Source organism: Archocentrus centrarchus, chromosome 3, assembly GCF_007364275.1.
Source record: "Archocentrus centrarchus isolate MPI-CPG fArcCen1 chromosome 3, fArcCen1, whole genome shotgun sequence".
Taxonomy (NCBI): Eukaryota; Metazoa; Chordata; class Actinopteri; order Cichliformes; family Cichlidae; genus Archocentrus; species Archocentrus centrarchus.
The window spans coordinates 11861156-11879159 of record NC_044348.1 but is presented as its reverse complement, the minus strand read 5'-3'; the positions used below and the strand labels follow the sequence as shown (position 1 = coordinate 11879159).

The window sequence follows — 18004 nt, the reverse complement described above, 5'->3', positions numbered from 1 at the left end:
GTGCACTGGTCATGTTGGAACAGGAAGGGGCCATCCCCAAACCGTTCCCACAAAGTTGGGAGCATGAAATTGTCCAAAATGTCTTGTATGCTGAAGCATTAAGAGTTCCTTTCACTGGAACTAAGGGGCTGAGCCCAACTCCTGAAAGACAACCCCACACCATAATCCCCCCTCCACCGAAACTTTACACTTGGCACAATGCAGTCAGACAAGTACCGTTCTCCTGGCAGCCACCGAACCCAGGCTCCTCCATTGGATTGCCAGACGGAGAAGCGATTTGTCACTACAGAGAACACGTCTTTCCACCACTGAATCCGACACTTTGCATTGCACTTGGTGATGTAAGGCTTGGATGCAGCTGCTCAGCCGTGGAAACCCATTCCATGAAGCTCTCTATGCACTGTGCTTGAGCTTATCTGAAGGCCACATGAAGTTTGGAGGTCTGTAGCGATTGACTCTGCAGAAAGCTGGCAACCTTTGCACACTATGTGCTTCAGCATGCGCTGACCACGCCCTGTCATTTTAAGTAACCTACCACTTCATAGCTGAGTTTCTGTTGTTCTCACTTTATCATAATACCACTAACAGCTGACCGTCAAATATTTAGTAGTGAGGAAATTTCACGACTTTACTTGTTGCTTGTTACCACTGAAGGAAGGAGTGTAAATAAGCTGCACACTAGACATACCATATATATAACAATTTAAATAGAAATATAGCATCAAACAGCATATCGCAGCATTAATCTTCACAACAAGGTGAAGGTGCTGAAATAACACTGCACAGCAGACAGAAATAAGACTGCATAGTAGAGAAATAAAAGTTGTGTGTGTAAAAGTTGAACTAAGATAGAGAGCGGTGTCAGACTGCACCGACTGACATTAGGCAGCTCCGACAATTCTGAACCAAAGTACTCTGTAAAACTGTTTGAGATGGTTTTATTAAATTTAATAATTGGACTCCTTATTCTGTTGTTTGTGTCATTCCTGTTCGATAAACGAACACGCAGAAACCTAAAAGGCTCAAGCAGCACACATATTTTTTTAAATTTCTTCACCACGCTGGACTTCACTGAGCTCCTGAGAGCGACCCATTCTTTCACAAATGCTTGTAGAAGCAGGCTGCATGCCTGGGTGTTTGGTTTATACACCTGTGGATGTTAGGGAGGCTCTAATAAGTGAGTCACAGTCTCTGAAAGCACACTTCAAACAGCACACATAGGCGTGACCTGGAGTGTCTCACGAAAGCAGAAAGCTGTTTTTAAGATATCACTTTCAATTATCACGAGTGTTTTGCTGCGAGGAGCATCTTCGTCACCCGACTAGCCGAAGTATCAAACCAGAGTTCTGTGTAAACTAACTGATCTACACACAAACTGAACTGTACATAGGGACACTTTCCACTGAAAACAATAAAGCTTAAATGAATTTTCAATAGCGTTTCGCTAACGACAGATTGTGTCAGCTCAAATTCAACTTCTTGAGATTAAGGAAGCTTGTGGCAGACCTTTTTAAAAAAAATAAATAAAAAGAATCAGTAGATTGATCTACACAACTGAAAGTATTTTTTTCCGGTGTTACAAGCCACAGTTTATTACCCTAATTTTCTTACAATACACTCCACACACTAAAATTCAAAACACCGTGGCAGAAATAAATGAAAAGCAAATAATCGAAGAGGAAATACAGCAAAAACAAATCTAGGATGCTGAATAGGTGAACACAATATCGCCAGCTCAAGAACAACTAGGGGACATTTTCTCTCACTTCATTTCCTGTCACTTTCGCTGAAGGGAAAAAAAAAAGTGTGCCCAACAAAAGATAAAAAAAAAAAAAAAATGCAATTTGGTATTTGGATCACTAAATGAACTACCCTGCTGTAAAGAAAACATGAAATCAAAGAAAACAAAGGTTTTAGTGCTTTTTAGACTTTTAAAGGAAGTAATGGCAGTCTTACTTTTTATGCCTCTGAGGTTAATGATTACTTGTTTAAAAACAGCTAATAAAGCTGGTAGCACTCACTGGAAATGGCTTTTTGTTGCTGAAAGAAAAGATATGACTGACTGTGATGTGCTGTAAATATGCTTTTAGGAAGGAGTGTGTGTGTGTGTTTTGCAATCACAGACAGGAAAGAGAGCTAGAGAGGGAGAGAGATAGAGATTGCTATAACAGAGAGTACACTCCCTTTTTATTGATATGCTGCTCCAGTTCTTCCACCCACATCTCAAGTGAAGGAGGTAAGACAAGAAGTCTTTTATTAATATTTTCATTTGAAGCAGCTTTTAGCTTTTTAACACTGATTACAGTAGTGGTTGCTGGAGCTTTTACTACTTCGCAACTACTGATAACTTTGGCACAGATTAGTGCTGATCAAGGCAGAAAATTGGAGCTTGACTTGGTCCCAGTTGCAGCACAGTGGCTGCTCACTGCTTTTAATGCTTTGGATGGAGAGGCACAATTTTCCTTCATGGTTTAATAAAGTAGTTCACCTTTGCTGGGCGGATCAAGGCAGGTATGTTCACTGAGACAGGAATGTCTGAATGCGGCTGCGGAATAACAGACCCCGGGGTTGCCTGAATGTACGTGCAACAGATTCCTTTCTTGTTAATCATTGCTGTTACACCTGACATGTGTGCAGTGTGTTCATGTTTTTATTAATCATGTCATGGAAACAAAAGCAGCATAAAAGCTAGTTAAGAAAAAGGCTGGTGTTTTCATGGTAAACCACCAGAAAGTAGAGAGGAAAGAGTGTAGAGGTTATTATTAGTCATCAGTTCAGAAAATGTTCCCCAAGTGATAAAATCCAGGTTGCTCAGACTCGAGTGTTGCACTCACTTTGTTGCATTAATTGAACTTTAAAGGTTCAGTTCCTATTTCTAAGCGAGGCACATAGGTCTAAGAAACTATACACAGAGGGAAGTCTGTGGTGTCATTTTGGTGTATGGTGTGGACATCAGCTTGTCATTGAAATTCATGTGCAAACGTAACTCTGCAAGTTGTACATTTTTCTTCTCCTTCAGTGATTAAACTGATCACTGAAGAACAGCCACAGTATTTTACAGGAAGCTGATGTCTACTTTGTTTCAGCTCATCTCCGGTTTTGCATCTCCCTGATGGCTACCATGAATGGAACGCAGAGCACCTGGCAGGCAGAAGCTTCAAGGGGAATCCAAATCACAGTTACTGTGCTCATCTTCCTGGTGAGGAATCTTCTTTTGGTCAGCCTAAGCCATAAATAATGGATTTTATGGGCCACAAAGGCCACCCTGTTTATGGCACCAGTTGACTTTCAGTTCATGAAATTTATCAAATGTAAAATTCATTTTCAGTATCAATTCCACTTAAGTATCTGTGCCGTGAATACTTCATGTACAGGCAGAGTCAGCTTAATGTAAAGGATGATGATAATTCAGATATTTAAAAAAAAGCCACCAAAACACACTGAGACCAGCTTCATATTTGTTTTACAGACTATTGGCATGACAGCAAATGAGTCATTTCCTACAAAGGTCAAATTGCTTTAAATTTCCTGATTCTAAATGCAACCTGGTTTTCTTGGTACCTGAAGGTGGGCGTCCCTCTGAATGCGCTAGTGGTTTGGGCACTCGGATTTCGGAGTCGTCGTCACCTGGTGCGCAGAGGCAGTAATGAGGAGACGCGTGCTGCCAGCAGTTTCCGTGTCTATGTCCTGAACCTGGCCCTGGCTGATCTGGTGCTGATCCTGCGGACCCCACTCATGTTAGGCTACCTCGTTCACAACAACAGGTGGCCATTCGGGGATACTTTCTGCCGCCTGGTCATGTTCCTGCGGGTCCTCGGATTGTATGCCGCTGCTTTCCTGCTCTGTGCTGTGGCTCTGGAGCGATGCTTGTGCCTGCTGAGGCCAGTGTGGGCTCGACTGCGACGACCTGCCTGGGCTGTCCCTTTGGCCTGTGGCCTCATATGGCTGATTGCTACCATCCTGTCTGCCCCCTACCTCTACTTCGCCATCCTCCAGGAGTACAATGGGACATTACAGTGCAAGGAGAGTGGAGAGTTCAACAAGGGGTTGTTCCTAACAGAAACTATAGTAGGTTTCATGTTGCCCATGCTGGGGTTCCTGGGAAGCAACCTGGCTGTTTTTCTCACTATTAAGAATGCAGGACCTCCAACACCCACTTCCTCCAGTCCTTCACTTGCCCGCAAGATGATGAGGCTGTACCACGTGCTCTTTTTCACCATGCTCCTCTTCCTCACCTGCTGGGTGCCCTATTTTGTCTGTCGATTTATACAGGCTTTGGCCGACCCAAACTCTGCACGATATTATGCAGCAAGCAATAGCAAATACATATCTCTGTACCTGGTGTACATCAAAAGTGCTCTGAACCCTGTGCTCTACGTGTTTGCTGCCAGAGGCTTAGGCCGTGCCATCAAAGCTTCAGTGGTCTCCACTATTGACCGACTTTTCAACGACGACTCCACAGACTCTATACGACGGAAGTCACTGAAGAACTCGCAGATGTAACAGAGAGGCCAGTGATGTTGTAATGCTTTTGCATTTTAATTCAGTACTTCTTAAGCATTAATCTTGAATTTGTATTTCTCCATTTGTGCAAATTACTCACCCCCTTTAAAATGTGAGTTGTGTAAATAAAATACAGAAGTGGAAAGGTTTGGGCTACTATAAATGAATGTATTTCAAAGGGTCTGAAAGCCACAGCTAATACTGTAAGTACTGCTTTGCTTTAATATGACACTTTCTACATGCAGAGATGTGATCCTAACTGGTCTGTGCATTTCAAGGAGCTTGACTGTTAATGACTTGTTGTGAATGCACATATTTTTTTGTTATTTCTCAGGCTATTAAAGATTTTGAGAATTTGAATGGTTGTACACTGGTGCGAAAAGTTTGATTTAAAGACAATACTGTGATTTGCAAGAAGAGCCAAAGCTGCAAAAAAAAAAAAAAAAAAAAAAAAAAAGAAGCACATTTGGCTCATGAAAAGGTGATTCTGGTTTGGTTTCTGCTGCCAGCTCATAAAAAGAACTCCTGTCTGGGCTTGTTGATTGCAGGGTCATTATTCATAGGTTAAAAAAAAAAAAAAAAGATTTCATGAAACATCTTGTTCATTTGTTTGTGCTACCTGCATTAAAAAAAAGGCGTTTGCATCAATTAAATGCCAATTTCCTGGCTCCAGGGCAAATTTTTTTTACATGCATTTCTTCAAAAACACATCTTGCATGCGCCTTCTAAGAATGCCATTGTTTCCAATACAGAACTGATTGTTCACATATGTTGAATCCATGCAAAAGATTTCCAGATTACAACACATTCCAGCAGCAGAAGCTGCACCTAAACGTCTCTGACTGTGTGATGAAGCTTGCAAAAACAACGAGCAGCAAGCAGCAGCAAGATTTGGACTTGTTTTTATTCCTAGCGCACCAAATCTTTCACTGTAAAAACTGTTTCGGGTGCAGGAGTCAGAATTTTAATTATGAACAACCAATTAATGTTTAATTGCAGAATTTATTTTTTTTTTTTTGCTGTTTAGCCTAAACATGTCACAGAAGTTGAATATTGGAGGTTTTTTTTTTTGGGGGGGGGGGGGGGGGCAAAAGCATCCATATTAGAACACATAATATGAAACTGTAAAACAGTAACAGAAAACAGCAATATGATGCAAACTCAATACCAGTAGACTGCGCGGTAAGCAGAAAGACAACCACAAACACGGAAGTTAGTAGTATTAACACCAAGAAATGTTGTCCAATGCAGCAAATCTCTAAACCTCCTCTTCCAAAATTAATGCTACATTTCCTCTAAACTAAGTGCACTTCTGTTCACTACGTAGCCGGGGTGGAAGAGCTGTTCAGCATGATCGTGCGCCTGTAGAAGCAGCACCCGGGCATCCTCCGTGGCCTCTGATTTCTGCAGGATTTGGCCCAGTTTCCGAGCCTCAGAGTCACTGTCTGGTATAATCTTTTTCAACCGAGACTGAGAAAAAACAAAAAAGTGAAGATTTTAAATGTGGAGGGGTTTCTTTTCCTTTTTTAAATGATTATTCTAGGGAATAAGGGCAGCAGTTCAATCAGCAGACATTAACACAGCATAAGAGGCACATTATAAATTTCAAAGCTAAGGCAGCTTAGGACCTCAGAAAATGTGACTGTTGCAGTCATATTGTGCCAAAAAGATGCAGTAATGTTCATGTGTGACATTTGCAGGTTAAATATGTCCAAGTCACCTAAAATGGCATTACACTCATCTACACTCATTCCTTGACATTTAGTTGATCTTAAAGTTAATTCCAGGTAGAAGTATTAATATGAGTGATATGAGTCTTGTGTAAAATTATCGTGAAAGCTAGAACAAAAACAAAAGTGTATTCTACAGCTGAGTAGATCAACCAAGATAAAACAGAACCCAAATGTCACAATCTCTGCCTATCATGCTACGTGCATTTCGTAACACAAATTTCATCCTTTTACACAGAAGTTGCACCACCAGAGAACATGTTTAGGCTTTCCTGTTACATATTAGAGGAAGTGCCCACTCAGCTGTTTAGACATGTTATTCATGAAAAGGAACAAAATGACTACCTGTAATGGTGAAGACTGACATTATGCAAGATAGTGTCAAAATGTGGGCTGTGCGACTGTTGCTTACCTCTAAAGTTTCACCTTTCTGAGAAGGAAGATGAGGAAGTTTCAGAATGGCTTGTTCAGTCATTTGTAAAATCTGTAAAGAGGGGGGGGGGTTAATAACTCAATCTAACAGTTGTAGTCTCTGATTTGATATGGTTTTGCTGTAATATTTGATGTGATACCCAATATATATCGTGCATGCTCCTCAGCTGTTTTCTCAAGAACAGGTTATGTCAGAATCCGCAAAACAGCCGAATTTCAGCCAGACATCAAGCTGTTACGTTGAATTGGCAACAAATGTCTAGACTCACTTGTCAAATAGCCTCATTCTGGTGTTGAAACTGCAGTTCACCACAACAATATCTAGGTCATGTCAATTGTGGTATCTACTATTAAATGGCCCCTTTACTTAAGCAACACTTGTCATCCAACACAGTAAAATATATTTATACATCAGGCACTTTAAGCAATTTAAGTGAGTGTAGCATGGTGGCTTGCACCAAACGGGCTTGTCTTAGTATTTCAGAAACTGCTAATCTACTCGGATTTTCCCTGCACAACCATCTCTACGGTCTCTAGGTGAGTAGCAGTTCACTGGGTGAAAACGCCTTGTTAATGTCAGACTGCTTGAAATAATAATGAGGTTAGACTCGTTACAACCAGGGTATGCAGAAGAACACCTCTGAACACACAGCACATCGTGCCTTGAAGCAGATGGGCTACAGCAGTAGAAGACAACAGCGGGTGCCACTCTTGTCAGCTAAGAACAGGAAATTGAAGCTATAGTTCACACAGGCTCACCAATATTGGACAACAGAAGACTGGAAAAACATTGCCTGGTCTGATGAGTCAATTTCTGCTAAAACATGAATTTGGAGTAGATAACATGAAGGCATGGATCCATCCTGCCTTGTATCAGTGGTTCAGGCTGCTGCTGGTGGTGTAATGGTGCTGGGGATATTTTTTTGACACACTTTGGCCCCCTTAGCTGAGCTGTAGTCTACCTGAGTCTTGTTGCTGAACATGTCCCTTTATGACCACAGTGTACCCATCTTCTGAAGGCTGCTTCCAGAAGGATAACACACCATGTCACAAAGCTCAGATCACCTCAAACTGGTTTCTTGAACATGAGAATGAGCTCACTGTACTCAAATGGCCTCCACAGTTACCAGATCTCAATCCAATAGAGCACCTTCGGGATGTGGTGGAACGGAGGATTCACATCAGTTACTCTCCGTGACAGCTGATTCTCACGGCTCAAAGAAAATAACAAAGGACCGAAGGCGTTAACCATGGCCTCCCAGGTCTCTCCCAATGAGGTGAAATTTTCTGCATCAGCTAGTACAAAACATGACACAGATGCAAGAATACTGACATCATATCTACTGCGAATCCTCAGTGTTTAAGTGTGGGGTTTTGTGGTTATGGGTGACAACTGCTCAGCCATGAAAAGTGTGATGCCCCCCCCCGCCCATGTGATAGTAACATTGTTTTCTTAACGTGTATCTTTCAGATATGCACAAAGAGAGAGGTAAACTTCACATGTCTGAATTAAAGAGGGACTGTTGCTATACAGACAAATAAGCATAAATGCTTGTGTTAATGATTTGCACCTCTTTAGCTTTCTCCTCTTCCTCCTCCACCTGGTCCCTCAGCTGACTGCATGAGTGCTGCAAAGACTCCGTTTCCTCCTCCATCTTCTCGAGACCACGAACCACAGCTCTCAGGTCTTCCTAGAAACCGAAGCACAAAGACTTCAAATAAACTGGCATCTTTCCTATGTTTCTTTTATAAACAGCTAGAGCATAGTAAAAATGTATGTAATGTTTGAAATGTGGCCATTATATAGTTAGGTCTATATGATTTTGGACAATTTTTCCATTGTGGATTGTAAATCAAACAGTTAACGTAACTTACAGGCTGTTTCATGGCCAGGGCAGGTCTGTTCCCTATCCCAGCTGTCATAGGGCGAGAGGTGGGGTAAACCCTGCAAAGGTCACCAGCCTGTTGCAGGGCTAATGGTCAAGAAAAACAACTTCGCAACATCTAACATCAAGCCAAGAAGACTCAAGGAGGCAGGAGTATCATTGTCATAGTCTACAGTCAAGAGGCTTCTTCATGGATGAAAATAGAAAATGTTTACAACAAGGTGCAAACTACTGGTTACAGTCAGCAAAAAGGCCAGATTAGAGTTTGCCAGAAAACATCTAAAAGAAAAAAAAAAATCTAGATTAACTTGAACCAGAATGGCTGTCAGTGGAACCAGGACACTGGTGTTTATTGATGATGTGCCAACAGAAGTAGCAGGATGAATTCTGAAGTGCACAGGGCTATATTCTGCTTAAAAACTGATAGTATGGTGCTCCACAGCGCAAATGGATAATGATGCAAAACATACTGCAAAAACAGCCGACTGAAACCCACTGTGGTGGTTTACTGAGGCAAAAATATCAGTATCTACAATATCTATATCACTCCTATATTGTGTAATATCCAATATTCATTCGCCAAGTGCAATATTCACATATATATTTTTAGGGCAGCACGGTGGCACAGTGGTTAGCACTGTTTCCTCACAGTGAGAATAACATCTGGAAGGCCTGGGTTCGATTCCACCTTGGCCCAGGCCCCTCTCTCTCTCTCTGTGGAGTTTGCATGTTCTCCCCGTGTCAGTGTGGGTTTCCTCCGGGTACTCTGGTTTCCTCCCACAGTCCAAAGACATGCACTTACTGGGGTTAGGTTTTTAGAAACTCTAAATTGCCCATAGGTGTGAATATGAGTGTGGATGCAACAGGCTGGCAACCTCTCGCCCTATATCAGCTGGGATATTATTAGATTATTATATTTTTATTTTTATTTTAGAGAGTTTGACTTTCTATTGCATGGCACTGAACAGGAGCGGCCCTCCAATCTCATTGTAGATCCTGTATAATGACAATAAAGGCATTCTCTTCTATTCTAAATACAAATGAATCATTGTTTAAAACTGACCCAACCGCATCAGTGACTTCCTTGACATAATTCACAGGTTAGACATTTAAATTTCTCTGTTCTCACATACAGAGAGCTGAGAAGGTGCGAGTTCAGCCTAGAGAAACCCCAGCCAACAAAATGAAACTGTTTATCTCAGTGGTGTCAAAAACCACAAAGCTTGCCAACCAAACGTCTACCCATAAGGTAGGCAGTGTGAACAATTGCAGAAATCTTTATATCAGTATGTTTTGCAGATATATGAACTTCATGACCACATAAATTTTCCACCGAGACAGTTTAACATAATGATTCAGGGCTAACAGCAAGGTTAAAAAACAAAAACAAAAAATATTTCAATGATTTTCTCTGTTTCTCACTTCCAGGATGCTCAGATTCTTCTTGCCAACCACTGACTTCTTAGTCTCCTCCTGGTGATGCTGAAATGAACACTCCAAATCTTTTTGTTTCTGAACTGGAACTTTGAGTTGCGCACACTGAGCTAGGAATCTAAAAATAGATCAGAAAATATATCAGGAAAAAGAAATAACACACTATTTTTTTTATTCAATCAGAAATAATAATGTCTGAATTAATATAACACTTAGAACTGGGTCATAGTTTGATGCTGGTTCATCAGCTTTCTCTCAGATCTTATCATTGTGATGCACCCCCACACAGAGCAGGGCCCCCGCTCCAGAAAGCAAATTCAAATATCTCTGAGATGGCAAACTCAGAATTTCCGGCTCCAGGAAGGCTGATCAGAGTTAGTTTAATCAACTCTGAGTGTGTCCAAATGAGTTCGGCACATGGCTGATTTGTGGAAAAAAGTGATCATCAATTAAAGCTCTGAGTCGCCAGGAATATAAATACATGCCAGTATTTATTTTAAAAACAGGAGGGTAGCCATTGTATCCAGCATTGTCCTCTCAGTCATCATTTACCTATTTTGAATTCTGATCAACATTATTTGATATTAAAATGTAATTATTCAGCTGTAACGTGATAGGAAGAAAGTGCAGGTGACAGCAACTCCAGATCAAAGTTCATAAACAGACACAGTGGATCATCTGCCTCCAGATTAGTTTATTAATGGATGAGCGATATTGGTTCAATTGGTTTTGATCATTTGGAAAAGGAAAGATGTCAAAATTTTCTCTCTTTCTCTTTTTTTTTTTTGGAGATCTATTCAAAAATGTTGCCTGACAGTATTTAGGTGTGTATTTCCAAGTGTGAACAAGCAGTATTTCAACACAAAAAATTTGTATCACCTTCAACAAGATACGCCCTGTCACAGACATTTTTCCATCCATGTGGCCAATTACAACACAACAAATCATTGATTAATGATCACTGTGTTGAGTCTAAAGTTTCACACAGACGGGTTTTAATAAAACAGCGATTGATGCAGTAACATAAACCAACTGTTTTGGAGCACAGGACTGACAGAGAACCTGACAGCTGCCTTGTGGTTTAAGCGCAGTTGTGTATTGGTCCTACGGGCAGCTTTACGGAACATTGTTTGTGTTAAAGTTGTTTACTATCACCAGAGGACAGTGTCACAAATAACTGGTCTGCACATCCTTCAGCCAGCTGCTGAGCAAAGCTACAAAGTACAAAAAGCTGAAGTTACAAACTATGGAACATGTCCACCGTGAACACTGAATGTGCTTTACATTATGTTTTTTGGGTGTGTCACCATTCTTGGTGAACTCCACTGCCACTACTTATCCTGCTCAGCCTACTTTTCAACCAATCAGCATTTGACCAACATGCAGTTTGTAGACTTCACCCAAGTATGTCTGCGCAGGTTGCAAATGCATCTATATTAATGACCGATTCAGACTTCTGCGGGGTTGAGTCTTTATAGAGCCTGTGACATAACCCAAGTGGCTGCCACCATTGCTAGCATTCGTGCTTCTGCACGGCACTTTGTGTTAACCACTTTGTGGTTGTGTCCCGGTGTTTTCTAAAAACAAAAGCTGGAACTGTTTTAACACCCCCCACCCCCACACACACCCAAGTTCAGTCTTGTGTTTGTTTTTCTGTTCTCGTAGGCAAACATATTTGTCCCTCAAGCTTTTCCACTTCATACATTCCCTCACGTCCATTCTGATAGTTTTGCCAATCTCCCTCCAGGTATGTGCCAACATCTGTGAGTCACTATCTTGAGGCTATGATTATTGTTCCTTATACTGAGGTGCTGATTGTTATTATCTCACTGATCCAATCAAAAACTGCAGCACAACAGTAGCTGGAAATGCATAGGTAGAATCGACCGTAATGAACAGGCCAATCACAATAGCTGGTCGATGCAACATGTAGTTACTTTTCTAGAGAGGTGCATGTCAGGTTAGAGTGCAAGATATATCAATATCCAAATTTATCCTGTAAGATAATGGTATCTCACTTTACTGTCAAACTAAAACCTGATATCAGTCTGCGACTGAATGGGGTCAAGTTGTCAATTACAGTCAATCTGTTTCTCATAACACAGCAATTAACTGTGATAAATCTGCAAAAATCCCATATCTGCTTCTGTTTACATAGACAGAAATTCACATTTAACTACAACATTTACGCTCAGCAGCCTTCCTCTTCTGCTGGAATATAACCAGAGTACACCCAGCTGGCAGCCAGTCGAGTCACCTGCATTTACAAATAGACAGCAATTATTTGCAAACCTTCGACAATCTCTCTCAGAGTGATTGCAGTCGGTCCGAGTCAGGCTGCAACTGTTTGCAGAAACATTGCCTCAAAAGTGGTCATGAGCATGCAACACCCTCAAGGTCTGGACAACCATTTAGTCACCACAAGTTGCAGTCAGTCGCAAAATTCAATACAATCACCGGGTAGCCACCAATTTTTTATTTATTTTTTTATAGATGCAGAGAGGTTGGGAAAGAAAGAATCAGGCGGCAGCTTTGTCAAGCTCAGTGTTTTTAGTATTGGATGGTTTTTCATTTGAGCCGGTTTAATGTAATCTTGCCCAGCTAACGTCATCTCAGGATGATAATTTCATGCATGAGATGAACTCTCTTGTATTCTCAGAGTATTTTCATTTATTTAATAAAATATTGAGATTTGGTGTCAATATTGGCATGCAAAATATGGCAACACTATGCTACATCTATTTTTCTTCCCCCATCCCTAGTGGTTGCGACATACCGTAACACAGATTTAACACAAAAGTATAAATCCCCTTTAAGCAAATAGCTACAGACATAAATGTGGTATAAATGCATTATGAATGAGGAAATTAATGCTGCTCTTGAACCAGTGTGAGTCACCTGGCTCAAGAGCAGCAGAAGAGGAGAAGTCAGAGAGTTTGTTGAAGGAAACCTGACAGTAAGGAGATTAGGTTCACATACTCTCTCACCCTGACAGCTGACCCCTTTTCAGGAACAGAAAGTTTAGATGAGTTTCCCTCAAATAAGGGTTAGCAAACTCAGACTTCTCACTAAACCTGCTTTCTGGAACAAAGCCCAAAGCAAAGCCATGATCTGAACATCATCAACACAATTACGTGGGATGTAATTAAATTCCAGGGTGTGAGCCATGCCACGCCTTTGGCCACAATTCTGGTCTTGACAAAACATCAGCAAGGCTCCTGATGTGCTCAATGCCTGGGTCAAACTCTGACAAGCATCGCACGCCTTCAGTACGTCGATGCTGTATGTTTCTAAAACCAGCCTTGACTAGCTTACATACGTGTTTTTGTGTGGTTTTTTAATCCTGATCATTTCATGTATTACTTGAGAGTTAAATAAATATCAAATATATGCAGTTTATTTATATGTAATTTCAGACTTAACACTCACATGCTTTTCATTTTGTTCAGATGCTCCTGGCTTTCCTTTTTCTCTGTCCGCTTTAAAGCAAGGGTTGCTCTGTGAACACAGGAAAAAAAAAAAAAATTTACGGGCTATTATTGTATGGACTCCTAGTTTAATGTCAACAGGAAAATCGCATACCAAACTTTAAATATAGTAGATCAGGTTATGGTTAAAAAGAAGAGAACTCTGCTTCTGATGTGAAACTCACAGTATTGATAAGTCCATTATGTTCTCCAGAGCAATGACGGAGGACCTGGACATCAGCGCTCTGTTGTCCTGGACTTTTGTCCTCTTAGCGGCAGGAGATGATCCTCTTTCGGCTATCAGGATTAAATACAAGAACAGAACAAGAAAATACAAAAAGAAAGGCAGGATGTAGAGTTTGCTGCATTGTTCTTGTAAGAGCTGAGATACAGGAGCCATCCTAACCTTTCCTCTGTGCTGGTTTTGAATGGATGATCTTGCCACGGTCCTAAAGTAAATGAGATAAACAAGTCAGCCTGAGCTGCTTAGACGACAACAACAAACAACAACATAAGGCCCCTAGTTGAGGAAGCAGGTTTAGTTTGTTAACCCTGAGATGATGTAAACTCAGGTTTTCTGTTCCAGAAACAGTTACCTTCAACTCAGTTACCATGGTAGCAGACTCAGTGAACCTAACCTGCTTGCCGGCAGGTTTAATTCAACAAACTAAATTTCTTTGTGACTCCTCCCCCTCGCTTCACCTGAACCACCTGTCTAACACTCCAGTTCCTTTCCTCATTCATTTGCAAATGTTTATGTTTTTGCAAGCACTGAAATCCCAGTTAGACATTAGTTTGTTATTTTTTGTACTTAACATGATCGCTTTTACAGTCATTCACTTGTCAATAGGCTGTAAGGATGGAGAAAGCGATTATGTCACTGGCTTATAATCCGCTCAGAATCAAAGCTATAGTCTCAGTTTCTAAATCTGTGACTCTGTGCGCAGTCATGCAGCTGTCAGACTGTCAATTCCTCTGAAACATTTACTGTATGTTACTGCAGTACCACCATTTATATCAAACTTATCTGTATAAAGCTTTAGACACAGAACACACTGATCAGTGATCAGTCATTTGTCATGTTGTAAAAGGTCACTGATGGAAAAGTGTCTGGATCTTGGAGATGATGTGAATATTAAGATGAGCCTGACTTAAATGCTGTCAACGTTTTGAAGGTTACAGTGTCTGAAATTCAAAGTATGAATCTCAACGTATTTTCCACTGAAAATCACCCAAGTCATTCAGTCATTCAGTCAGTGGGTCTACCCAGAACCGGATCCCCCCAAAGGGATCCATAAGAGGTCAGCAAAATGTGTCCAAGTCCACTTGCACTGCAGGATAAGGATCACAAATTCAGACCAGATAAAACCCACATCCAGTTTAGGCTCCAGTCACTTCCCAGCTCATCTCATCTGGATCCGCTCATGAAGGCTTCATTTTTCCAGACACGATCTGCATTCTTTATTTAAAATGGCTCATCCTCCCAAAACTGCACTGAAATATTTAAAATCTATAGAAGCTGAGACATTTCATGTAACATGTTTGCCTTTATTAATAAAACTTTACATTCATTAAAGACTTGAAAAGCTGCCCTGTATTTTTTTTTAGTTAAGTGAGTTATATTAATGAACTCTATTAACAGTAACTCAGTAAAACTGTTGTGGCTGTCAGGGAGCCGTCTTCTAACAGTGAAGGCTGAGATTAGATTAGAAATGATTAAACTGGCAACATTAAAGCAGTTTTTCTGTAAATCCCATTAAGGATTTTTATCCAATAAACAAAAATTTAAATGGTCACGAACTGTAGCAAAAACAGCTATTTAATAAAAAACTTACTTGAGGGCAGATATTAGTTAACTTGGTTAACTAATATCACAGGTCTGTCAGCAAACTGTGTCTGATCTGTTTCTGCAGATTTTTATCTTCATTTTCTGTCTTTTTCCCTGTTAAGCTGATTTTTAAAAATCAAATGTAAAATCTGGATTCAGCTTCATCTAGTGAAGTTTCAGCTTGGGTAAAAGATGACAGCAGACATTATGAAAGAAATTATATATTTTATATCAAACTGTCTCTGATGATGACAGATTGGATCAAGCTGATTAAAATGATCCTTCCTCCCTCCTGTTTTTAAGATAAAGACAACATTTAGCACTGACACGTGTTCATTTGGATTCAAATGGAGGCCCTGCTCTTTATTTACCCGTTACCATGGTGAATCCAGGTATCGGAGCTCCATTGATGAATTTGATTGAACTCTGATCAGTTGTTCTTGAACAGGAAACTCAGAGTTGATCAACTTAGTTTGCTGAATCTGCTTCCTTGAGTAGGGCTCTGGAGTGTACTTTGACTCACCTGATTCGCTGTCGCTTCTGCTTTTTCCTTGTTTTTCCGGTTAGGTGTTTTTGATGGGGCCCGGTTAGAGCCTCGTGCAGGTTTCATGTTCGCTCGTGGAAAAAAATAAAAGTCGAAATATACAAAAATGTAAGGCTAAAGCAACGTAACGACGTCTGAGTGTGCAAACGTAAATTAAACAAAAACTTCTTAAGCAAAGGGAGTAGGAGCTTTCTTAGTGCAATAATTGAGGCATAAGCAAAGTCATACACAGTTTAAACACAGTATTCAAAATCTAAAACTAGGCGTCCTGTTTTTTCGCGCTGCTGTTTTCAAACCAAATGCCTCAGTTCGCATGCGCAAAAGGTTCAAAGGTTTAACCCAGGAAGTCGCTTGTCAGGCAGCTGTTCTTTGACAATAATGTTACCTTCGATGCAAAAATGCACGGTAATAAGTAAAACGGTAATTACTAAAAATAATAACTCATTGGAACATCAATAAACATAACTGTCTTCCGTAAAATTTTCACACCTCCCCCAAATTTTGAGCAAAGCCTGTGAGGCTCTTTTTTTTTTTTTTTTTTTTTAAACTTTATTGAACCAGAAAATACAAAACAAACAGGTTTGCATTAAAGGGCAGCACATCATAACAAGAATAATATGTAATTCCTATTGAGTCCATTACAATAATACAAATCTTTTCTCAGTCAGAGGAGTCGGGAAAATATTCCTGGTAATTAGAAATAAATTTATTGCTCTTTTTATTATTAATCAATTTGAGGGATTCAATCACGTACTTAAGTTCTGCAAGGAAATGAGTGATGTTGGGTATCGAATTTGCAAACTTTTGCTTGTGAATAAAAAATTTTGCATATATAATAATGAAATTAAGCATATATTCAAAAATACAATTTTCAGAGTTAGTATAATAGCAGATAATATCATTGAGTCTGAGTGTACACAGAACTTTGGTCAAACAGAAGAGATGAGATTCAAGGTCACTCCAAAACTTCTTGGATATGTCACAGCTAAAAAATAAATGTGACGTTGTTTCTGAATGTTTTTTACAAAAAGTACAGGAGTCATTAACATCAGCAAATTTAGCAATAACATAGTTCACTGGATATATGTTGTGTAATATTTTAAAATGTACTTCTTTGGCTTTGTTGGGAATACAGTATTTATGAGGTAAGAGCCAGGCCTTTCTCCAGTTTATGTCCTCAATTTGAGCTCTCCAATAGAACTTACCCCTGGGTACGACGCTGTTCTTTCTATGAAAGCACTGACGTATATGTTTGTTATTGCACTTTCTGTTAGTTTAATTCCTCCTAGTGTAAGTGTAGGTAGTGCTTCTGTCAATTCATTGTAACTCAAGTGATTTTTTACAAGTTGAATTAACTCTTTGGAAACCTCACATACTGTGGTCTGTTGGTGAGGTAGTTGATGATCCATGCCGTCAGCTGCCTGTCCACTCCGGCTCCCTCCATCTTCCCTCTCAACAGTGCAGGCTGGATGGTGTTGAAAGCACTGGAGAAGTCAAAGAACATGACCCTCACAGTGTTCCCTGCCTGCTCTAGGTGAGAGAGGGATCTGTGCAGCAGGTAGATGACGGCATCGTCCACCCCGATGCCAGGCTGGTAGGCAAACTGCAGGGGGTCCAGCGCTGAGCTCACCAGTGGGCGGATGTGGTGCAGGATGAGCCTCTCCATGGTCTTCATCAGGTGAGAAGTCATGGGCCACAGGTCTGTAGTGGTTGGACTCCCTGGGATGTGCGATCTTTGGCACTGGAACTATGCAGGAAGTCTTCCACAGTTCAGGAACCCTCTCCAGATTCAGGCTCAGGTTGAAGATGTGCAGGACCACCTGACAGAGCTGGTCTGCTCTGCAATTTATTTTGACTTTATATATTCTGAGAATTCAGGTTGGGGGGGGGGGGGGTGTTATAATTTGAACCACTCGTTATTATAACATTAGCATTAATTTCGTTAGTTTTTTTTTTTTTAATTTCTGACAACAGCAGGCTCCTGTACTTTCTGAATACAATGTAAATGGAACCATTTTTGGCAGCAATAAATGTTTAGAATGCCAGCAACGCAAATGACAAGATGACAGTTGTAATTGTACTTTTTTTTTTTTTATTTTACCTATAAAAAAATAAGTATGCATAAAGGGAAACTTGTTCTCTGTATTTGACCAGTCATACCTCTTCTTCTGGCTGCTCCC

The 18004-nt window shown here is 40.5% G+C and overlaps 2 protein-coding genes across 2 annotated transcripts; one reads left to right on the top strand and one right to left on the bottom strand.

Annotated features, from left to right (window-relative positions):
• The first annotated feature begins 2186 nt into the window (after positions 1–2186).
• On the top strand, positions 2187–4863 carry LOC115778072 (C5a anaphylatoxin chemotactic receptor 1). Its single transcript, XM_030726088.1, has 3 exons — positions 2187–2236; positions 3087–3199; positions 3568–4863. The coding sequence occupies exons 2-3, from the start codon at positions 3113–3115 to the stop codon at positions 4501–4503; spliced, it is 1023 nt and encodes a 340-aa protein (XP_030581948.1). The 5' UTR covers positions 2187–2236; positions 3087–3112; the 3' UTR covers positions 4504–4863.
• A 737-nt stretch (positions 4864–5600) lies between these two features.
• cenpq (centromere protein Q) lies at positions 5601–16272 on the bottom strand. The gene is made up of 8 exons (XM_030726243.1): positions 15804–16272; positions 13859–13901; positions 13638–13749; positions 13415–13483; positions 9974–10103; positions 8237–8356; positions 6646–6717; positions 5601–5973 (listed from the first exon to the last, which is right to left on the bottom strand). Exons 1-8 carry the CDS (start codon positions 15888–15890, stop codon positions 5788–5790), a joined length of 819 nt encoding a protein of 272 aa, XP_030582103.1. The 5' UTR covers positions 15891–16272; the 3' UTR covers positions 5601–5787.
• Positions 16273–18004: the final 1732 nt, after the last annotated feature.